Source organism: Schistocerca americana, chromosome 8 (assembly GCF_021461395.2).
Source record: "Schistocerca americana isolate TAMUIC-IGC-003095 chromosome 8, iqSchAmer2.1, whole genome shotgun sequence".
NCBI classification, from domain to species: domain Eukaryota; kingdom Metazoa; phylum Arthropoda; class Insecta; order Orthoptera; family Acrididae; genus Schistocerca; species Schistocerca americana.
The window spans coordinates 312,012,022-312,037,522 of NC_060126.1; the positions used below are offsets into that span (position 1 = coordinate 312,012,022).

Genomic DNA, 25,501 nt, shown 5'->3' on the forward strand with positions numbered 1-25,501 from the left:
TCCATATAGCAAAAAATTAATGTAACATACCATATGTAACTGTGCAAATACGTAAAACTTCCAGAAAGCTAACTATGTATGTGTGTCAGTGTCCTTTGTATTTTTATTTTGGAGGCTTATTTTGATGAAATCAGTCCTTTTAGTGACATATGCATGTAGATACATATTTCAAACTTCATGTAAACATGATGTGTCCAACACCATTATACAGTATGGTCCACAGACATAAATAAATAAATAAGTAACTCACATTATCTGCTCTGACTCTAGGCAGTAGTTCTGTAGACTTCACTAGTTTGCAGTTTATAAAACACCCTTAACTCCATTGATTTAGCTATTATCCTGCAGTTCCAATATCAACTCTCTTGTTAACTTTATCACTGTGAACTGTGTCACTCTGTACTGTTTTGTCATGTATTTATTGAGGGAAGACATTTTCCTGTATTGGCTGTTTTGTTTTCAAATAACATTTTTTTCATAATTCAACAATTAGGTAATTTTGGGCCCTTTGGCACTATCGAGCTACATCATTGCTGTCAAAAACTGCAATGCATCTAGCATCGGATAGTCGACATGTAGAAAGAGACCTATTATGATGTCCGAAATAAGGGCTTCATACAACCATAGTAGTTACAGGAACAGCTATCTCAGACATGAAATACAGTTGTAAAAAGGATAAAAAATGAGTATGTATTTCATATCTGGGATAGATGAACTACTATCGTTGTCCAAAACCATTATTAGGGACACCATCACATGTAGCTTCCTCCATACATATGTATGGACTTTATTATGCTATATGCATCAAACTTTTTTGCTTTGATTTAGCTTGATAATGCCCAAAGGGACAAAACTAGCCAATCACTAAATGAAATGATTATTTCAAAACAGAACAGTCTATGCAGGAAAATGATTTCCCTCAAGAAATTCACGGTGGATGCGGACCTGTATATACAAAAGACATTTGTCAGGTAGGTCACATCAAGCTTACAGACTGAATACATTAATACAGTGTACACCTCACTATCTTAAACAATGCTACTTGTTCCTCTAAAATAGGGGTAGTCAACCTTTTTTACCTACCACCTACGTTTGCATCTCTGTTCACATAGTAAGATTTTTTTAACTTCTACAAGTTCTACAGTAATGGTGATGTACAAAGTGAGAAAGTAACATTATCTTCTAAAATTTATAAAGCAGAAAGTTAAAGCATATGATAATAATTACTTACAGAACAGTTTACGTCAAAATTTTATGGAAACCTTACAAAAATATCTTTAACTCCCAACTGCCTATCACCCAGCATGAAAGCTCGAACACCAACTAGTGGGCGGAAGGAATAAGGTTGACTACCACTGCTCTATAAGCTTTCTATGATGTGATTATCTCCTTTTCAGTGGAGGGAGCACTAATTATGAGAGCTTTGTGTCAGAAATTTCACTTAAAATGCACTCTCTGCCTGTGGAAAGGTTCAAGCGAAATGTTGTAAGGACCAAACTGGATTTGGTTGGTGAGTGCTATGGATTAGTCAATTTATTATAAATGTGTCTGCTTGTGTCTGCTTGTGTCTGTATATGTGTGGATGGATATGTGTGTGTGTGCGAGTGTATACCCGTCCTTTTTTCCCCCTAAGGTAAGTCTTTCCGCTCCCGGGATTGGAATGACTCCTTACCCTCTCCCTTAAAACCCACATCCTTTCATCTTTCCCTCTCCTTCCTTCTTTCCTGATGAGGCAACAGTTTGTTGCGAAAGCTTGAATTTTGTGTGTATGTTTGTGTTTGTTTGTGTGTCTGTCGACCGGCCAGCACTTTCATTTGGTAAGTCACATCATCTTTGTTTTTAGATATATTATAAATGATAATCTTATATGAACATTAAAATAGTGGAATAATCACTTACCATGTTTATTGCAGCTGCTGTTTATAGGATTCAGAATGGGGCATGAATGCAGTTTAGCTGACGTTTAAGCCAGCACAGATTACACATACAAGTGGGTGCATCCACATGGATCTTATTTAGTCTGGTTTAGCATCTGTTCAGACATATTGGTACAAGAACCAGATGAAATGTCTGGAAATATTTCCCTACCTACTGTTCTGTTTTCTTGCCTTTAGTTGTCTGTGGTATACATAGTTTGAAATGGTAGCTAACCAAATGGCAAACTGACCTTCTGCCATGAAGTAGAGTAGGTGGGGGAAAATCAGTTTTTGAATCTATTAGAAAATAGTGATTATCAGTTCAAAGACAACAACTCAGAGGATAATGGCTGGAGTCTCAAGAATGCAGAAGCCTAGCATAGTGATGATAGTATGGGAGAGGAACTTTCAAATATGTTTTGAGACACTGCAGAATTTCAAGATATATGTAATGTAACAATTGTGATGGTACTTATAATGCTCAAGAACCTGCAATGGTCACAGTAAACTAACTTAGAAATCCACATGGCATGCAACGTCATGCATTTATGAGAAAAGACTGTTTATTCATCCTACTAACAATACACCAATGTATTTCTTTAGTCTACTGCTTACAGATTATAATTGATGATACAAATGACAATGCATTGAATGCATTTCTGAGCAATATGAGGGATGGATCTAGGATCTGTAACTGGGAACCTGCAAGTATAGAAGAACAGAAATTTTCCCAGTATACTGAATACTCTTGAAGTTTGCATTTCTGCCATCGAGCATGCTGCCTGTTGGTAGTGTGATTTGTGTTGCAGTTACAAAAATGGTACATATGCAAAACACATATAGCAGATTAACAAATTGTGCAACACAGGCAGCCAGTGTCAGCCTTTGAATGCTCACCTCAATATGTCTGGCAGGTGCCCTTATGAAATATCGTATGTGGCAGAAAATGAGGACCAGTTGCACTCCTTAAACATAATAAAGTATAGGAGAATTATTTGTCTTCTTTGAATTTTTATTATACATGAGTAACATAAAATTCATCTGATTACAAGCCTACTGAAAAGAAGATCTGCTGCTTGAAAATAGAGGATCAGCAATGAGCGCGTGCAGACAGATTTACAAATATCATATATTCATTACATAATTACATAAAAGCAACTTGCACACACATCTGCGGTCTCAGAGAGCTGTGTGATCTCAGCTCCCTGAGACTGCAGATGTGTGTGTAAGTTGCGTTTATGTGTGTGTGTGTGTGTGTGTGTGTGTGTGTGTGTGTGTGTGTGTGTGTGTGTGTGTGTCTACTGCTGACAAAGGCCTTAATGGCCAAAAGCTTTAATTGTGTGAATCTTTTTATTGTGCCTATCACAGCTCAGCATCTCTGCTATATGGTGAGTAGCAACTTTCCTTCTCTTGTATTGTTACATTACATCCTGGATTTTCCATTGTTTGATATATTCATTACACTTTGCTAAAAATCCTCAGCTAGGGCACCTGGAACCAGACAAATGAAATGTATCATCTGGAAGGAGACTTATCTTGAGATGAAGCAATGACTTATTGGAGGGGGAGATCGTACTTAGATAATATACACAAGACAAAAGATGTAAACATGTCACTGAGATGTACATGCTGAACATTGCAGATCATTTTTAAATAAATGTGCTGCATACAGAGGGATTCTTGATAATATGGAAGGAAAAAATTATTCTGAGATGAGATGTTTACTTTGCATTTATTGCAGGAGAAGCTGTATGATATATCATATTAATTAAGGGCATAGTGTGGATTTCAACAATAGTGATGGTAATGAAGTTTGAAATCTTGACTACTGGATCTTCACCCTACATCTACATCTACATCTACATCTACATCTACATCCACATCCACATCCACATCCACATCCATACTCCGCAAGCCACTAGGTGGTGTGTGGCGGAAGGTACCCTGAGTACCTCTATCGGTTCTCCCTTCTATTCCAGTCTCGTATTGTTCATGGAAAGAAAGATTGTCAGTATGCTTCTGTGTAGGCTCTAATCTCTCTGTTTTTATCCTCATGGTCTCTTTGCGAGATATACGTAGGAGGGAGCAATATACTGCTTGACTCTTCGGTGAAGGTATGTTCTCAAAACTTTAACAAAAGCCCATACTGAGCTACTGAGCGTCTCTCCTGCAGAGTCTTCCACTGGAGTTTATCTATCATCTCCGTAATGCTTTCGTGATTACTAAATGATCCTATAACGAAGCATACTGCTCTCTGTTGGATCCTCTCTATCTCTTCTATCAACCCTATCTGGTTCAGATCCCACACTGCTGAGCAGTATTCAAGCAGTGGGCAAACAAGTGTACTGTAACCTACTTCCTTTGTTCTCGGATTGCATTTCCTTAGGATTCTTCCAATGAATCTCAGTCTGGCATCTGCTTTATCGACGATCAACTTTATATGATCATTCCATTTTAAATCACTCCTAATGCGTACTCCCAGATAATTTATGGAATTAACTGCTTCCAGTTGCTGACCTGCTACACTCCTGGAAATGGAAAAAAGAACACATTGACACCGGTGTGTCAGACCCACCATACTTGCTCCGGACACTGCGAGAGGGCTGTACAAGCAATGATCACACGCACGGCACAGCGGACACACCAGGAACCGCGGTGTTGGCCGTCGAATGGCGCTAGCTGCGCAGCATTTGTGCACCGCCGCCGTCAGTGTCAGCCAGTTTGCCGTGGCATACGGAGCTCCATCGCAGTCTTTAACACTGGTAGCATGCTGCGACAGCGTGGACGTGAACCGTATGTGCAGTTGACGGACTTTGAGCGAAGGCGTATAGTGGGCATGCGGGAGGCCGGGTGGACGTACCGCCGAATTGCTCAACACGTGAGGCGTGAGGTCTCCACAGTACATCAATGTTGTCGCCAGTGGCCGGCGGAAGGTGCACGTGCCCGTCGACCTGGGACCGGACTGCAGCGATGCACGGATGCACGCCAAGACCGTAGGATCCTACGCAGTGCCGTAGGGGACCGCACCGCCACTTCCCAGCAAATTAGGGACACTGTTGCTCTTGGGGTATCGGCGAGGACCATTCGCAACCGTCTCCATGAAGCTGGGCTACGGTCCCGCACACCGTTAGGCCGTCTTCCGCTCACGCTCCAACATCGCGCAGCCCGCCTCCAGTGGTGTCGCGACAGGCGTGAATGGAGGGACGAATGGAGACGTGTCGTCTTCAGCGATGAGAGTCGCTTCTGCCTTGATGCCAATGATGGTCGTATGCATGTTTGGCGCCGTGCAGGTGAGCGCCACAATCAGGACTGCATACGACCGAGGCACACAGGGCCAACACCCGGCATCATGGTGTGAGGAGCGATCTCCTACACTGGCCGTACACCACTGGTGATCGTCGAGGGGACACTGAATAGTGCACGGTACATCCAAACCGTCATCGAACCCATCGTTCTACCATTCCTAGACCGGCAAGGGAACTTGCTGTTCCAACAGGACAATGAACGTCCGCATGTATCCCGTGCCACCCAACGTGCTCTAGAAGGTGTAAGTCAACTACCCTGGCCAGCAAGATCTCCAGATCTGTCCCCCATTGAGCATGTTTGGGACTGGATGAAGCGTCGTCTCACGCAGTCTGCACGTCCAGCACGAACGCTGGTCCAACTGAGGCGCCAGGTGGAAATGGCATGGCAAGCCGTTCCACAGTACTACATCCAGCATCTCTACGATCATCTCCATGGGAGAATAGCAGCCTGCATTGCTGCAAAAGGTGGATACACACTGTACTAGTGCCGACATTGTGCATGCTCTGTTGCCTGTGTCTATGTGCCTGTGGTTCTGTCAGTGTGATCATGTGATGTATCTGACCCCAGGAATGTGTCAATAAAGTTTCCCCTTCCTGGGACAATGAATTCACGGTGTTCTTATTTCAATTTCCAGGAGTGTATTTTGTAGCTAAATGATAAGGGATCTATCTTTCTATGTATTCGCAGCACATTACACTTTTCTACATTGAGATTGAATTGCCATTCCCTGCACCATGCGTCAATTCACTGTAGATCCTCCTGAATTTCAATACAATTTTCCATTGTTACAACCTCTCAATACACCACAGCATCATCTGCAAAAAGCCTCAGTGAACTTCTGATGTCATCCACAAGGTCATTTATGTATATTGTGGATAGCAACGGTCCTATGACACTCCCCTGCGGCACACCTGAAATCACTCTTACTTCGGAAGACTTCTCTCCATTGAGAATGACATGCTGCATTCTGTTATCTAGGAACTCTTCAATCCAATCACACAATTGGTCTGGTAGTCCATATGCTCTTACTTTGTTCATTAAACGACTGTGGGGAACTGTATCGAACGCCTTGCGGAAGTCAAGAAACACGACATCTACCTGTGAACCCGTGTCTATGGCCCTCTGAGTCTCGTGGACAAATAGCGTGAGCTGGGTTTCACATGACCGTCTTTTTTGAAACCCATGCTGATTCCTACAGAGTGGATTTCTAGTCTCCAGAAAAGTCATTATACTCAAATATAATACGTGTTCCAAAATTCTACAACTGATCGACGTTAGAGATATAGGTCTATAGTTCTGCACATCTGTTTGATGTCCCTTCTTGAAAACAGGGATGACCTGTGGCCCTTTTCCAATCCTTTGGAATGCTAAACTCATCTAGAGACCTACGGTACACCGCTGCAAAAAGGGGGGCAAGTTCCTTCGCTTACTCTGTGTAAAATCGAACTGGTATCCCATCAGGTCCAGCGGCCTTTCCTCTTTTGAGCAATTTTAATTGTTTCTCTATCCCTCTGTCGTCTATTTTGATATCTACCATTGTGTCATCTGTGCGACAATCTAGAGAAGGAACTACAGTGCAGTCTTCCTCTGTGAAACAGCTTTGGAAAAAGACATTTAGTATTTCGGCCTTTAGTCTGTCATCCTCTGTTTCAGTACCATTTTGGTCACAGAGTGTCTGGACATTTTGTTTTGATGCACCTACCGCTCTGACATAAGACCAAAATTTCTTAGGATTTTCTGCCAAGTCAGTACATAGAACTTTACTTTAGAATTCATTGAACGCCTCTCGCATAGCCCTCCTCACACTACATTTCGCTTCGCGGAATTTTTGTTTGTCTGCAAGGCTTTGGCTATGTTTATGTTTGCTGTGAAGTTCCCTTTGCTTCTGCAGCAGTTTTCTAGCTCAGTTGTTGTACCATGGTGGCTCTTTTCCATCTCTTATGATCTTGCTTGGCACATACTCATCTAACGCATATTGTACGATGGTTTTGAACTTTGTCCACTGATCCTCAACACTATCTGTACTCGAGACAAAACTTTTGTGTTGAGCCATCAGGTATTCTGTAATCTGCTTTTTGTCACTTTTGCTAAACAGAAAAATCTTCCTACCTTTTTTAATATTTCTATTTATGGCTGAAATCATCGATGCAGTAACCGCTTTATGATCGCTGATTCCCTGTTCTGTGTTAACTGTTTCAAATAGTTCGGGGCTGTTTGTCACCAGAAGGTCTAATATGCTATCGCCATGAGTCAGTTCTCTGTTTAACTGCTCAAGGTAGTTTTCAGATAAAGCACTTTAAAAAATTTCACTGAATTCTTTGTCCCTGGCCACCCGTTATGAACGTTTGAGTCTCCCAGTCTATATCCGGCAAATTAAAATCTCCACCCAGAACTATAACATGGTGGGGAAATCTACTCAAAATATTTTCCAAATTATCCTTCAGGTGTTCAGCCACAACAGCTGCTGAGCCAGGGGGCCTATAGAGACATCCAATTACCATGTCTGAGCCTGCTTTAACAGTGACCTTCACCCAAATTATTTCACATTTCGGATCTCCGTCAATTTCCTTTGATACTATTGCACTTCTTATCACTATAAACATGCCTCCCCCTTCACTGTGCAGCCTGTCTCTGCGGTATACATTCCAATCTGAGTTTAGGATTTCATTAATGTTTATGTCTGGTTTCAGCCAACTTTCTGTCCCTGGTCCTATATGGGCGTTGTGACCATTTATTAATGAGAGCAGTTCTGGGACCTTTCTATAGATGCTCCTGCAGTTTACTATTAGCACATCAATATTGTTATTCCCTGTTGCATTTTGCCTACTCATACCTTGCCGCGTCTCAGGAGGCGTCTTGTCGGGCCTAGGGAGGGAATTCTCTAACCTAAAAAACCCCCATGTGCACTCCATACGTACTCCGCTACTCTTGTAGCCACTTCCGGCGTGTAGTGCATGCCTGACCTATTCAGGGGAACCCTACATTTCTCCACCCGATAGCGGAGGTTGAGAAATTTGCACCCCAGATCTCCGCAGAATCATCTGAGCCTCTGGTTTAACCCTTCCACTCGGCTCCAAACCAGAGGACTGCGATCGGCTCTGGGAACAATACTACAAATAGTTAGCTCTGATTCTACCCTGCGAGCTAGGCTTTCCGCCTTCACCAATTCTGCCAACTGCCTGTACGAACTGAGGATGACCTCTGAACCCAAATGGCAGGAATAATTGGTGCCGACATGAGCAACAACTTGCAGTCGGGTGCACCCAGTGCTCTCTTTCGCCGCCGGCAGGGCCTCCTCCACATCTCGGATGAGACCCCCTGGCAAGCAGACAGAGTAAACACTGGCCTTCTTCCCTGACCTTTCTGCTATTTCCCTAAGGGGCTCCATTAGTGGACGATGCCACATGGCCAGCCTCCACATTTACCCTCCACCTCGAGCGCCGCGAATGCCGCTGAACCCGCCACTCCCGTTGGGGAGAGGGTGGCCCAACCTCACCCGGCACCCGCGAAGATGTCTCGACAGCAGGGACAGTGGGTGAAGCATGTAACACCTGGGGTGTACCACGCGATGCACCAGACTCCCCACTGCTGATACACTCCGAGGCAGCAGCCTGAAGACAGCTGACCGCGGCCATCAACACGCTCAGCTGTTCACGAACAGTGGCCAGCTCCTTCTGCGTTCGTAGACAGGAGGAGCACACCCTAAACAGCCACACCATCAACCACATCTCCTCTCCCACAGACCAAGCTTGGCAACCTCCTTAACATCCTCCAGCCTTCACCATTGCCTCACAGAACTAATAATAACTCATAATCACAAGACCTATTCGCAACAGTACAGTGTTCTCAACCTCTTGTATAAAGCCACTCTCTCCTCCTGAGTTATCTGTATTATCCAATGGTGTCACTTTTAGCAGTAAATCTGCATTTAATCATGCTGCTTTGGTGAAGATCCTATTTCCTTCACACATAATACCAACAGAAAATATCACTGTGCAACCTAATCTCAAAACCATTCCAACAACAAACCTGACATTGAACCCAGACTTGAACAGTTCGGACAACAATCTCAACTTGATCCACCACTACTATTTCTAAATTAACCCTTACAAGCCTTCCAAGAATTCCTTACAATCAGAACTGCTTCACAACCCATCCTCAGATCCCTATAACATGACCCTACTCTGTCCTCTACATAACTCCAGGCTCTTCTTTCTCAAAAAGCTGATGACACCACCATTAAGCTACCAGTGGATAAGAGACCCACCACTGCAGTACTTGATCAATGGAAGTATGTAAGTGAAGGTCTGTGACAGCTGTCTGTCGCCTCTACATTCAGAATCTGCCACCACAATCCCATCCTTGTGATTCAAACTGACCTTAAACATCAGGCCCCTCACAGTGACTAACACCTCAGTCCATAGAACTTCTTACACCACCCAAACCATGCAACCCCATCTTGTACCTTCTTCCTGAAGATCCAATGACCCAATCAACCTGGCTGTCCCATAGTTGCTGATTTCAAAGGACCCAGCGAATGAATATCTGCCTTAGTTGATCAACACATGCAGTCCATAGTAGAAAGATTTGCCTTTTATATTAAAGACACTAACCATTTCCTAGATTGTCTTAAATCTGTGCCCATCTGACTCCCACCACACACCCTGTTAGTCACCTTTGATGACACCTCCCTCTATACCAAAATCCCCCATGAACAAGGTCTGTCTACTGCTGAACATTTCCTCACTCAGTGCCCACATGATTCCTAACCTATGACACATTTCCTGCTCATCTTACTCAACTTTATACTTACCAACAACTACTTCACATTTGAGGAGCAGATGTATAAACATGCCAGTGGTACAGCCATGGGAACCAGGATGGCTCCTTCCTATGCCAGTCTGTTCATAGGTAGCTTGGAGAGGGTTTTCCTGGGATCCATAAGCATTCAGCCCCTGGTTTGGTTAGATACATTGAAGACATCTTTACCATATGGACTCATGGTGAAGCTGACCTGTCAAAATTCCTAGATCTCTAAGTACATTCTCCCAATTAAATTTCACATGGTCCTATTCTGAATCCCTAGCAATTTCCTTGGTGTTGATCTCATCTTGCACAAAGATCAGCTAAGCAGTTCTGTTCACATTGAACCTACTAACAAACAACAGTTCTTACATTTTGACAGTTGCCATTCTTTCCATGTCAAACATTCCCTCCCATGCAGTCTTAGCATTTGAGACAATCATATTTGTTCAGACGCAGACTCTTTACAGCAGTCCAGCACTATCCTCACCTCAGCCTTCAGTGGGTGTAATTACCTCACCATCATTGTTCAACAGCAGATTTCCCGGGCCATCACATCCAATCCTGGTTCTGCTGAAAAAAAAAAAATTAGGAATACACCACTTGCCACTCACTATTATCCTTGTCTTGAATGTATTAATCAGCTACTGTGATAAGACTATGTCTTCCTAAACTCATTCCCTGACGTGAGGTCCATTCTGTGCAACATTTCACCCACCACAGCTGTAATAACTTTTCTTCATCCTTCTAATCTCTGCAATATCCTCATCAGACCCTATGCTCCTTCTGCAACCATTTCTCTGCCCTATGGCTCCTAAGCCTGTGACTGTTCCTGCTGCAAGACTTGTGCTATGCACCTTTCTACCACCACCTATATCAGCCAAGTCATGGATAAAACATATACTGTTGAAGGGAGCATCAACTGTGAAAAGCACATGTCGTATATCAGCTGTTATGTGAACACTATTCAGCATTTTACTTAACTCGACTACTACCAAGTTATCAGTTACGATGAATGGATATAAGCAGAGGGTGTATGCTAGCAACACAAAATATCCTGTTGCAGAGCATGTTCTACAATATGACCTTGGTGCCTGTTTCACCCCACATGCTATCTGGATTATTCCTCCAGATACCTGTTTCTCAGAATTCCACAGGTGGGAACTGGTACTACAACATGTCCTTGGTTCTCACCACCCACCTAGCCTTAATTTATGTTAATTTCTTTGGCTTCAGCATTTCGTCACAGAAACTATTCCTTTCTTCATTCCCTTTTAGTTTTCTATATCTTTCATTTTCTGATGTGTTCGTTTTTTGCCATCCCCCTCCTGCCTCTATCGCATACAATGCACTTAGCTTTTCATTCTTACTAACTCATGCATGATGTTTTAGCAGTAATCTCTGTGTTGCATAATACCCTATCTTCCATCTTTAAGCTCTCAGGTTTTCAAATCTTATTTGATGCAGTCCTCAACAATCAATAAGTCTCCCCTAACCCTGGGTTCTGGGTGACTTTTCCAAACTCTACCAATTTCCTAAACCTCATCAGTCCTTTCCCATCACCCAGATTAGGAACTGGAGTAGATAGTAGTCGGTGGATGTATGGTGTAAGTTTTTACTGTGGGGACGGTCCCATAGGGAAGGGATAAACTTTCCCAAACCATTATCCCTACCCCAAGGTTCCTACCCATGCAGTCATCCACACAGTAAAAACCTGTACTGTGCACCTACCCACTACCGCCTATTCCATCCACAGACTGATAAATCCTACAGTGTGGAACGCAGAGTAACTGGTGTAAACATGTAAATTGTTTGTCATTTAACTTATGTTCTCTGCACAGTGTTTTATGTGAGCATGCCACATCTAAACTGGCTAAGCACATGAATAGGCATAGTAAAACTGTTTTGGGGACCCAGTAGCTAGTTGCAAGACATGCTCTACAGCATGACTTCAGTAGCTTGAGTGCTTCTACATGACAAGAACTATTCAGATTCTTCCAAATGTTGCTATTTTCCTACAACTCTGGAAATCAGAACTTCTCTTCAGCACATTTTTGCATTCCAACACACTCCTATACTAATGACTTCTCATCTCTTGTTCCCCTATTGCATCTTTACCTTTTTCTGTCTCTTATCACCTCTGGATTGAATCTGGCATAATGCTTACCCACATATCACCACAACCTGCCCTCTCTGCTCCTCCCCTTCCATCTTTGTCCAACCATGTCCTTATTACAGTTGGGTCACTCTCATACTGGAGTCTGAGTCACCTGCTCTTACTTTTTAATCTCCCTTAACCTATCCCTCTCTCCTTCCAGAGGAGCTGAGGGGAGAACTCTTCATGTCAAGAGCTAGCTGGTGTGTCCCTTTTACTTTTGTATGTGCCTATCAACGGTGCTACACATTTAGCCACCTGAAGATAAATATTGATCAGTAATGACATTTCAGCAAGTTGAGTGGTAGGGGCCAGCTGCCACCCAATCTCAGTTCTTTCTCAAGCATCACATGCTTACTGTGTTGCCAATTTTGTTGGTACATGCAGAACCTAGGCTAGCGTGGCTGGCTTTATGCTGGCCACACTGTCCCACACAACTGCAGTCTGTCAATCATAAAGGAATTTTGTTTGGAGTACAGTTTTCTTTATTTAATTATCCCTCACAATATTAAGAATTTTTCCTTAATGGTTGGAAGATGCTATACATAATTGTGCTATGACTTGTAAAACATATAAATAAACATTAAACATTGAATTTTACTTAACAGTTATGTGTGTACATTTAAATGTAGGGGAAACAATCATAACATAAGAACACTGATTGCCTGATGAAAAAGTGAAGTACCCAGAAAACATGGACAGATGTTAATGGAACTTCATGCATATACCCACCATGGTTCTGCATGTAAAAGATGGTAGTTGCAATTCTCTGTGACAGTTAGAATGGTCACTAGAGTGCACTGGAGTTGTTCATGTTGAGTGTTGTTACTAGGCCTGGTAGAGTATATAAGGGACATAAACACCATTAAATGCCGAGTGATCATCTTGAAGGACAATGTGACAACATTATTAGCACCTGGCAGAGTTTGAAAGTGGCCTCAAGATGGGTCTCCATTTGGACAGCTTTTCTAACTGTGCAATATCCAGTTTTGTGGGGCATTCAGATGTGACAGTGGCCTGATATTGGGCTGCATGGGAATATTTGGGAAGGCATACAAATCATCAAGGTTCTAGTCAAGCATGTCTGAACACCAGTTCACCACAAGAAATGTTCACACACTGTAACCCCTGCACATCTGTACCCGTCACCTGAGAACAAGTAATGATCTCCCTGCAACATTCTGTGCCTTCCCGCACCACTGGTGGAGACTAACTGCAGCCCAGTTAGGGAACTACTTTCACTTGCATAGGATATCTTTAACACTTTGACACAAATCACTGCTTTTGGAGTTATGCCATGACTGGGAAACATGGACTCATGGACTGCAGATGGATGGCACTAACCTGGATGGCCACCATTGATGATTGTGCTGGCAACATGGAGAGAGATCCTATTCTTCCAATATTTTGGAGAGGCATAGTGATGTTACGCATGGAATTGTGGTGTGGAGAGCCATTGTATGTGACCTCATTCAGGCGATGGCTGGTAGCGACTGAGGGAATTCTGACCGCACAACAGTACACCACATACATCCTGTGCCCTCACAAGTTAAGTCCCATGTGACAGTATCAGGGCACTGTTTTTACAGGATAGCACTCTACATGAGATATTTGTCTCTATGAACACTCTGCTTGATGTTCACATATTCCATGGCCAGCAAGATTTGCAGCACCTGGTAGAACATGTGTGAGACCAGCATGGATGTCAACTCCATCCCAGTGTCAGTATCTGGTATATCGAGGAGACTTACAACAGCTGCAGAAAAGCTCATCTCATGAGAGGATACAATGGCTTTATGACACCCTTTCCAAACAAGTCAGTGTATGCTTCCAGACTAGAGGGGGTGCAACATCTTACTGATAAGTATAATGCCAATCCCTTGTAAGTTTCACTTGATTGTTTCATGAATTTACATTATGACTAGTATCATAATAAAGAAGTGCTCTAATTAGCTTGGTCACAGAAGTCAATTTTTCTTTATGGGCTTCTGTCTTGTGAATTTATGTTCTTGTTTGTCTATACCTTAAGAATACCTTTAAATATACAACTTAATGAATGAATAAAACTTCTGATTTTCTTTTCAGTATCAATAGGAGGGACTGCTGGATTTTTCCTTGGAGCAAGTTTGCTCAGTGTTGTTGAATTTGTAATGTATTTTTTTGTGAGAAGTATTTACCATTGTGTAAATATAAATGACTCCAATGCAAACAAAAATCATAGAATGAAGGTAATCTCACACGAAACAGAGTTTGCCAAGCCTTTCAGCAATAATTTTAAGCAGCAAATCAGATACCCTTCTCCATGGGATTTTCAGAAGTAATTCTCATTTCATGTGGTTTAGCCATATTATCAATTAGAATCTATGTTGCTCATGAAATAATATACTTTATCAACTTTTATCAATATGTAATAAGCAACTCCATGTTATTGCAATGCCATACACACTATATGGTATATAATGTCACATTGCCAGTAGAGATAACAATATCACTGATATCTTGTTACTTGTACAATTAATCCCATATTTGCTTGATTAGTGTTAATTTTTATAATATAATGTGCAAGATATTTTTTAAGCAGGTGCCATATGATTTAGTACTGTGCTTAAATTGAAACATAAATCATGCTGCTTATTTACATTATTCTATTAGATGTTGCACAAATCTATGTTGAGGATCTGTAGTTAAGCATTGATTGCACATAACAATAGTTGTAAGGGAATATTGATGGAACATTGTTATGATTCCAAAGTGATGTCATAAGGGACACATGAATGAAAACTTGCACTGTTACATGAAATTAAGACTCACTGTTATACAGAAAATATTTAAATTATGGGGAGTAAGTTTGTGTGTTAGTATAAAAGTTACCTGAAGAATAAAATGTTTATGGATATCTGTGGTTATCAATAAATCCATTCCCATTTCATGGAGGAAATGTTGTTGCACTCTATTTACTGTGAGGATCAACTGACATTAAATTTTCTGAATATTTATCTTTCTTATAAAGAGAATAATGGATCTTCTGTGACAACATAGTAAACAGATATAACCTGTCTCTTAAAAATGGATAATAGGAATTTATTGTTCATGATTCCTAAAAAAATCTGGTATATTAAGTTCATCTAGTTGAAAAGTCTTGTATTATTCCTAATTAACATATTTTCCTACAGAATGACAATAAATAAGAGTGATTGTGTAATTAACTAGGCATCTGTTCTTGATTTTCACATTTTCTTCCACAATGAAATAGCACAACCTTCAATTTAATTACAAGCAGTGGCTGATATCACTTAGATAACATTGCAGCTTATTCCTTGTGCTAAGCTTGGCTGTGGCATGCTGTCCCTACTGTCCTCTCTGGTTCATCACGTCCTGTAGAATGCATCATCAAGCAGAATCTTCAGGGAGCTGATGCATGTCAATATATGCACGGTGGTTGCTATATCCCTGTATACCAACATATACCATCCCCATGGCCTTATCTTGTTACCATTTAGGAGACTTATATAATGAATTGAATCAAGAAGCTTTACAATGAGCAGAATAAAGAGTTTGGTATTTCATTGTCAAGGAGTATCTTCAGGGATGCGGAGCAAGTCAATGATGTACATTACTCCCAGACACCTTGCCTGTCACCATGGTTTCTAAGTCCCTGTACACCAACATTCTTCATCTTCATGGTCTTGCAACTATGGACCACAATGTTTCTCAGTGTCCTCCTGACACTAAATCCACTATTTACATTCAAATCCATTTGGTGAACCACATTATGACTGATGAAACATCAGCCAATCAGATTCCTTGATCTACCGCTGGATAACAAACACCTTAATGTTTTTGCAACTTATATGTAGTACAAAATTGCATGATAACATTTCTAGAAGGGTTGTTAATCGCCATCACATACTTGATCATTCTGATGATGTGTCAGTCTACCGTCATGATAGATCTACATATATCTAACAATGGCAAATTATTAATTCCTGCTTGGAAATTATTACACTATTTCTGATTACATGAACTCCATAAAGTTGTTTATGTCTTAACTTAAAGGTCACTGATGACTGAAATCTACACAACTGCAATGTAAAACACTAACTATTTTTCATGTATGCTTTGCATCCTTTTGGGGTCGAAATTGTGGAGTCACACGGATGAGCCAAAACATTATGACCATTACACCCCATGAGTTTGGATGCTGCTTGGCAGTGTTGTGACATGGTAAGGAAAGTATATAAATTGAGCAGAGATGAATAAGGAATCATTCCAGTGATGATACAGGCTGCAAACAAGAAATCCACTGACATAAGCGACTTTGACAAAGGGCAGATTGTTATGACCTGGCACCTTGCAATGAGCATATTTGAACTGGCAGTCCAGCTGGCTGTTTGTGTACTAAGGTTGTGAATATCTATGGAAATTGGTTGAAGGGTGGTGAAACAATGAGTAGGCGACAAGGGGTGGGATGTCGACAACTCATTGCAGAATGTGGTCAGACTCTTGCCTGCTCTGTAAAGCAAGACAGGCACTGACACATAGCAGATCCCACAACAGAGTACAATGCTGTGCAGATACAATTGTTTCAGAGCTTACTATTCAACAACACTGATGAAAATGGGGTCCACAGCATACAACCTTTCCATGTTCCCATTGTTGATCCAATGATATCATCAATTACAATTGCACTGGGCACAGAATCACCAAGACTGGACCATGAATCACATTTCCTGTTAAACCAGGTCAATAGTTGTGTCTGGGTATGGCATCATCCAGTCAAATTATTGCTTGAAATGTACACTGTGCCATTGACCCATCCCACTGAGGGTAGTATTATGTTATGGGGGACATTCACCTGTGGTAGTACTTGAAGACAGCTTCGCAGCTATGAAATGTGAGAATGTTATTGTATATCATTGTGTATCCTTTCACGCTTGATGCCTTCTTGATGGTGATGGGATCTTCTAGCAGGATAACTGTCTGTTGTCCACATAACAAATGCAGAATCATGCTACAGTGATTTGATGGGAGTGATAGTGAACTCATTTTGATGTCTTACCCACCAAATGGATTGGGGGACAGAAATGAAAGAGGAAGCCGCCTGGTAGAATTTTGCACAGAGCACAACATAATCATAACTAACACTTGGTTTAAGAATCATGAAAGAAGGTTGTATACATGGAAGAACCCTGGAGATACTAAAAGGTATCAGATAGATTATATAATGGTAAGACAGAGATTTAGGAACCAGGTTTTAAATTGTAAGACATTTCCAGGGGCAGATGTGGACTCTAACCACAATCTATTGGTTATGACCTGTAGATTAAAACTGAAGAAACTGCAAAAAGGTGGGAATTTAAGGAGATGGGACCTGGATAAACTAAAAGAACCAGAGGTTGTACAGAGATTCAGGGAGAGCATAAGGGAGCAATTGACAGGAATGGGGGAAATAAATACAGTAGAAGAAGAATGGGTAGCTTTGAGGGATGAAGTAGTGAAGGCAGCAGAGGATCAAGAAGGTAAAAAGACGAGGGCTAGTAGAAATCCTTGGGTAACAGAAGAAATATTGAATTTAATTGATGAAAGGAGAAAATATAAAAATGCAGGAAGTGAAACAGGCAAAAAGGAATACAAACGTCTCAAAAATGAGATCGACAGGAAGTGCAAAATGGCTAAGCAGGAATGGCTAGAGGACAAATGTAAGGATGTAGAGGCCTATCTCACTAGGGGTAAGATAGATACCGCCTACAGGAAAATTAAAGAGACCTTTGGAGGTAAGAGAACGACTTGTATGAATATCAAGAGTTCAGATGGAAACCCAGTTCTAAGCAAAGAAGGGAAAGCAGAAAGGTGGAAGGAGTATATAGAAGGTCTATACAAGGGTGATGTACTTGAGGACAATATTATGGAAATGGAAAAGGATGTAGATGAAGATGAAATTGGAGATACGATACTGCGTGAAGAGTTTGACAGAGCACTGAAAGACCTGAGTCGAAACAAGGCCCCCGGAGTAGACAATATTCCATTGGAACTACTGATGGCCGTGGGAGAGCCAGTCCTGACAAAACTCTACCATCTGGTTAGCAAGATGTATGAAACAGGCGAAATACCCTCAGACTTCAAGAAGAATATAATAATTCCAATCCCAAAGAAAGCAGGTGTTGACAGATGTGAAAATTACCGAACTATCAGCTTAATAAGTCACAGCTGCAAAATACTAACACGAATTCTTTACAGACGAATCGAAAAACTAGTAGAAGCCAACCTCGGGGAAGATCAGTTTGGATTCCGTAGAAACACTGGAACACGTGAGGCAATACTGACCTTACGACTTATCTTAGAAGAAAGATTAAGGAAAGGCAAACCTACGTTTCTAGCATTTGTAGACTTAGAGAAAGCTTTTGACAATGTTGACTGGAATACTCTCTTTCAAATTCTAAAGGTGGCAGGGGTAAAATACAGGGAGCGAAAGGCTATTTACAATTTGTACAGAAACCAGATGGCAGTTATAAGAGTCGAGGGACATGAAAGGGAAGCAGTGGTTGGGAAGGGAGTAAGACAGGGCTGTAGCCTGTCCCCGATGTTGTTCAATCTGTATATTGAGCAAGCAGTAAAGGAAACAAAAGAAAAATTCGGAGTAGGTATTAAAATTCATGGAGAAGAAATAAAAACTTTGAGGTTCGCCGATGACATTGTAATTCTGTCAGAGACAGCAAAGGACTTGGAAGAGCAGTTGAATGGAATGGACAGTGTCTTGAAAGGAGGATATAAGATGAACATCAACAAAAGCAAAACAAGGATAATGGAATGTAGTCTAATTAAGTCGGGTGATGCTGAGGGAATTAGATTAGGAAATGAGGCACTTAAAGTAGTAAAGGAGTTTTGCTATTTGGGGAGCAAAATAACTGATTATGGTCGAAGTAGAGAGGATATAAAATGTAGGCTGGCAATGGCAAGGAAAGCGTTTCTGAAGAAGAGAAATTTGTTAACATCCAGTATTGATTTAAGTGTCAGGAAGTCATTTCTGAAAGTATTCGTATGGAGTGTAGCCATGTATGGAAGTGAAACATGGACGATAAATAGTTTGGACAAGAAGAGAATAGAAGCTTTCGAAATGTGGTGCTACAGAAGAATGCTGAAGATTAGATGGGTAGATCACATAACTAATGAGGAAGTATTGAATAGGATTGGGGAGAAGAGAAGTTTGTGGCACAACTTGACCAGAAGAAGGGATCGGTTGGTAGGACATGTTCTGAGGCATCAAGGGATCACCAATTTAGTATTGGAGGGCAGCGTGGAGGGTAAAAATCGTAGGGGGAGACCAAGAGATGAATACACTAAGCAGATTCAGAAGGATGTAGGTTGCAGTAGGTATTGGGAGATGAAAAAGCTTGCACAGGATAGAGTAGCATGGAGAGCTGCATCAAACCAGTCTCAGGACTGAAGACCACAACAACAACAACAACCCACCAAATTCACCTGATCTGAAGCTGATGGAACATTTGTGAAACACTATTGGGTGCCAGCTCCACACCTACAAACCACCAGTCCGTAATTTAAAGGGTATATAAAGCAGGCAGGGTATATAAGGAACATGAAGAGCACAACATGTTGAGCGATCACTGTGAAAATATGGAAGTGCTGTGTACTTATGTCACACGGTGTTACCAGCACGTGAGGGAGTTTGAAAGAGGCCTTATTATGAATCTCCATTTGGACAGCTGGTCTAATCATCCATTATAGATATGTGGAGCAATTGGGACTGACTGTGTCCCATTGTTGGACTTCATGGGAATGTGAAGGATGGTATACTTGTTGTCAAGGTTCTAGTTGACCACATCTCACTGCCACAAGGAAGACATGCATATTATGCACTAAGCACATGATAATCACTTCACATGTTTGTTTGCCATCCAGGAACAAGTAATAGACTTCCTACAACACTGTTTGTCATCCCACACCATTGGTCAGACACTAGCAGGAGCTGCAGTGGAGATTTAGTATCCCATGCGTAGGCTGTCATTAATACCACAACACAAACAGCTACTTTTGGAGTAGTTCTGTGACCAGGAAGCATGTACTGCTGATGAATGGCATCATATTGTGTTCAGTGATGACTCGGAGTTCTGTGCTACCCTGGTCGACAATCATCAGCAAGTAGGTTGGCGACCTGGAGAGAAGTCCCATACTTCAAATGTTATGGAGAAGCACAGCAATGTTATTGCTGGCACCGTGGTGTGGTGGGGAGCTGTCAGGTATGACTTAAGATCACAACTGGTAGTGATTGAGGGAACTCAGATGGCACAACATGTAACAGAACGTAAGATCGTGTATGTCAGTAATTTTCGGGTATGTCAGTAATTTCTTTACGTGTAATGTTTTATGTAAATATAGCCTTTGACTGCGAGTTTAACGACTAAGAGACAGTTATCTTTGGACATGCGGAAAGGAGGTCGATCTTTGGGAGAGGTGGTAAAAGGACTTTGGAGAGAAAGCGTGGGTTAGAGGAGGTGGGAATACAGATGTGGTGTAAAACAATGTCTTATTGCATATTATTGTAGAAGTGTTAAATGTGAATAAATGAATTAAATAGTGATTTGCAAAACTAATGTAACGTTTGCTCTCTAAAAATCAAAATACCACATTGCCCTACAAACCAGTTAGTCTCATCCAAACACAAAGAAAACCGCGGGAACATCGCAGTGGAATCACCTCTAGACTTCACGAAGACAACACCGCAGCCATCGATATGAGTTAAGTACCAAACTGTTCGTACTTGTTAACGACCTCGGACTATAAATTTGAATCTCCTGTAGTACCTGAAGTCACCATGTGGACAAAGGAGTAGGACAACTTATATACAGTGGAAATCATAGGAAGAGGTCTGTTAAACTTGGGGGCTCGTCCGGGATATTACAGTTAAATGCGATGGGACTAATTGCGCTTCGTTTGCGGAACATTACAAACTTTATAATTCGTAAAACGTGAATAACATTGTACACGTTTCCTGGACCAGAAAAAGTAGTGTGAGAACCAACAAAGTGCTGGCTTATCGGAGAGGTGGACCTGTGATCGACGTCGTGGTGTGAAAAGATAAGTACAATTCTGCTTTGTTTTAAACTTTTCGTCAAAACTGTATCCAAACACGCGGTGTCATCATGACGCTACCAGAAGAAATTAAAAAGGAAGTTGGAGAAATGTTAGACTCGAACGTGTGTGGTGTAAGTGACGATCCAGATGACTCACAAACCGAAAGAAAACCGGATCAACAGGACTGGGTAAGTTTACTCTTTGCCAGAATGGGACAAATGCAGTCCGAATTAACAAGGGCAATGAACTCAAATAGTGAATTCCTAGAATCGAAAATAAATGCATCCAGTGAATCGCTGGAAGCAAAAATGAAAAGCAACGGGGATGTACTGAAAGAAGAGATCTCAAATTTAAAACTTCAATTAGGAGAAAGTTTGAAGGGCGTGAACTCCAAAATTGAAGCTATAGAGAATAAGTTTGTGACCTTAGAAAATAAGTTAGCTCAAGTCAAGGGAAAGAGATTGAAAGGTTAACTGCAGCTCAAAGAACTGTGGAGGAGAGGGTAGGCAAATTAAGTCTAGATACAGAATCAGAAGTTAACTCCTTAGATGCTGAATTAAATAAGATACAAGAGTCTGTAACATATAATTTAAGAGTAATAGACAAGAGATTCACTGAAATGCAAGATAATTTTGTGTCTAGAAATTTATGTATGAATGGTGGAAGTGTGTGGAGTAATTCACCTGTAAAAAGTTTTCCTTGTGATAATTTACACCCTGTAGATTTTTTGCAACACTGCTCTGACAACCTTGTTACTGGCATGTCTGATAAGCTAAAGATTAAATTTGTTAAAAAATTTCTTGAGGGAGAAGCTTTGTCTTGGGCAAACCAACATTTTGATGAGTGGAAAACGTTTGATGATTTTAAGAAGAGTTTCTTAAATAAGTTTTGGTCTGAGACTGAACAGGGTAGAATAAAAAGTGAATTTTTAAATGGGCCTATCTTCAGGGGCAGAAACCACTCAATGAAAGACTTTTGCAGGGATCAACTTAGGAAATTGGTGCATCTAGATAAACCCTTCGACGAAATGACGCAAATTGATGCCCTTAAAAGGAGGTTACCTGAAAGAATACAGTGGGAATTAGTGCATGGACCTGACGACTGTTTAGACCAGTTTCTAAAATATATAGACAAATTAGACAGGGCAATGGAGAGAAATGTGCAACAGTTTAGTAACGGAAACCATTACAGTGGGAGGTGGAATTCTGATCACCGTGGAGAGAACCCTAGAAGGGACGATAGAGATTTTCGGAATGAACACCAATATGATAGAACAAGAGAGTACAATGCTAATTGGAGAGGGAGTAACTGGGAAAGCAATGGTGTAACTAGGAACAACAGATGGGAAGGTAACAACAGAATGAATACAAATTGGAGGAGTGACAATAGAGGTAGACATCCGGAAAACTCCGGACCGCCTCAATGAGGGTCCACAGCTTTGGGGCGAACAGATTTAAACATAATAGGACCACTAACTTTCACACAAAACCCAATACTGTAAATAACTGTACCATTAACAAACAGTTTAAAAACCAGGAATACCAAGTGAATTATATAAATTTTGATAAAAAAATTTGGGATGCTATGTGGCACAGTAGACCACCACAAAATAAACATAGGAGAGACCAAAGTTCTGACTCAATTATGGATGAGGGGATGATAAATGATTTTTACAGGTGGGCAAAAAGGGGAGAGCAAGCTAATAATGAAGAGAGTAACAAATGTTTTAGTTCAGAATTGGGGGGGGGGGGGGGGGGGGGTTGTTCACACAAGAAGGTAATAGTGAATCAGCTGATGATAAACCTAAGCAACAGGAAAAAGAATCAACTATAGAAAGTGAAAAACAGAGAGAAATAGATGAAACTGGCAGTAAAGTATACCATAGTAGTGATGATGTTAGTATTTTTGATGTGAAAAGTATGGTAAGCAAACCAGTAAGTGAGTACAATGTTTTTATTGAAATAAATAATGAAGTGTTGAAACTTGATGATAGTTGTGGTGATGAAGCACAGGAATATGATAGGAATAATGAAGTGACAGCTGAAAATCAGTTGCTACATGTCTTTCCTGATGAGCTCATGGTTAATCAAAGTGGTGATAACAAAAGTGAAAATATTGTGAAAGAATTAGATTTGCGTGATATTATTGAAAGTAAAGGAAGCCAATTCTTAGAATTCCTGTGGAACCAGTATAATGAGAGTTGTAGTTGCAAAGGGTTTTGGTATCGTCTAAGTATTATTAGTGGAGTTTTATGCCCACGCTGGTGGGAGAGTAAAAGAAAGAGTCTGAGTGAAAGGTACATAAACAGTAGGGAGATATTTTGTGTGCAGCCAAAGTGTAAACTTGACACTAGTAACTTAGAATCTGAAAATCAGGTAAACCTGATGAAGACTGAAAGGGAGGAAGTAGATGGAAATTATAAAGAAATTGAAAAAGATTTATTATATGAAGTCCCTGAGGGGAAGGCAGATGAAAAGGAATTAGGCTGTCCATACATTAAAATAAGAGTAAATCAGTGGGAAGGGCACTGTCTTATTGATACAGGAAGCCCCATATGCGCAATTTCAGAAAAATTTAGAGATAAAATTAGAGATGGTAAGAACTTTGTAGAAATGCCAGTTGTAGGGGTAAAAATCAGAGGTGCCACTGGTAGGCAAAGTACGGTAGTTAAGAGTCAAGTATTGTTAACGTTTCAAATTGAAAATGTGGAGTTTGAGCAGGGTTGCCTTGTGGTCCCAAGGTTATAAGAAAATATCATTTTTGGCATGGATTGGATCTTAAAAGTGGGTGTAAGCTTCTCTTGGGAAGATAAGACTGTTATAATTTCTGAACCTGAGAAAAATAGTATTCTGAAAACAGAAATGTACATCCTTAACTGTAGTAATTCTTGCAACCGTATAAAAGCTATTGTAAGCAAGGTAGATAATCAAGCCATAAGTGATAACACATCCTTTGATCTTATAAATGAACAAAATTTCGAAGAATTAGTCGAAGTAAAATTGAAGGAAGCTGTAAATCTAAGTGAAAGTCAGAAAAATCAGTTAAGAGAAGTGTTATGGGAATTTCAGGATACATTCAGTGAGAGACCAGGGAAGGTAAAAGACTATCAGTGCAGACTTCAACTCAGAGATCATCATCCTTTCTTCCTAAAACCATATGGCATTCCATTCTCCAGGAAAAAAGATGTAGAAAGGGAAATCCAAAAAATGGAAACTTGGGGGATTATAGAAAGGAGTAGAAGTGCTTACAACAACCCATTAGTAGTTGTGTCTAAGAGAAATGGTGGGGTTAGACTTGTACTTGACTCTAGGCACCTTAATAAGTTTTTGATTAGAGAAAATGACCATCCTGACAATATGGATGAACTCCTGCACACATTTGATAATGTAAAATTTATGAGTAGCCTAGACTTGACATCTGGTTTTCACCAAATACCACTTGAACTTGATTCTAGGAAGTATACTGCCTTTTTGTATGGTGGCAAAAGTTACCAATATTGTGTTGTCCCTTTTGGATTGAATGTATCGGTGGCTGAATTTATCAGAGCACTGGATTTTGTATTAGGTGATGAATTGTCTTCAAAATTAATAGTATATGTAGATGACATTCTTGTAACTGGAAAAACCTGGGAAGATCATCTAAACCTTCTGAGACAAGTCTGTTCAAAATTGAGGGAAGGGAGAATGACCGTAAAATTGGAAAAATGTTGTTTTGGAGTTAATGAACTGAAATTTTTGGGGCATAATATTTCAGAAAAGGGAATCTTACCTGATAAGGATAAACTTGAGGCTATTGTAAACTTCCCTACTCCCAAGAACAAAAAACAACTCAAGTCCTTTTTTGGTCTCACTGGATTCTATAGAAAATTTCTTAGTACCCAAGCTTTAAATGCAAACTGCTTATGTAACTTACTAAAAAAGAATACTGTTTGGGATTGGACACAAGAATGTCAGGATGCGTTCGTGGAAATAAAACAACAACTGTCCCAAAGTCAGATGTTGTATAGACCTGTTATGTCGATACCATTCTGTATAATGACAGATAGTAGTGAGACAGGTTTAGGGGCACACTTGTTTCAAAACATAGAAGTAGAAGGAAAATTAGAACACCATTCTATTGCTTTTGCTAGCCGGGTTTTACAAAAGTATGAAAAATCATATACAGTCACAGAGAAGGAACTACTTGCCATCCACTGGGCATTTAATAAGTTTAAAAGTTATCTTTTAGGGCA

The 25,501-nt window shown here is 40.8% G+C and overlaps 1 protein-coding gene across 1 annotated transcript in view; it reads left to right on the forward strand.

Annotated features, from left to right (window-relative positions):
- The window catches only part of LOC124545333 (sodium channel protein Nach-like), a 150,602-nt gene extending 136,059 nt beyond the window's left edge, over positions 1-14,543 (forward strand). The window contains exons 10-11 of the mRNA XM_047124233.1: positions 1,398-1,510; positions 14,266-14,543. Coding sequence (XP_046980189.1) covers positions 1,398-1,510; positions 14,266-14,501 — 349 coding nt within the window. The 3' untranslated portion in view covers positions 14,502-14,543. The remainder of the gene's footprint in view (positions 1-1,397; positions 1,511-14,265) is intronic.
- The last annotated feature ends 10,958 nt before the right edge of the window (positions 14,544-25,501 follow it).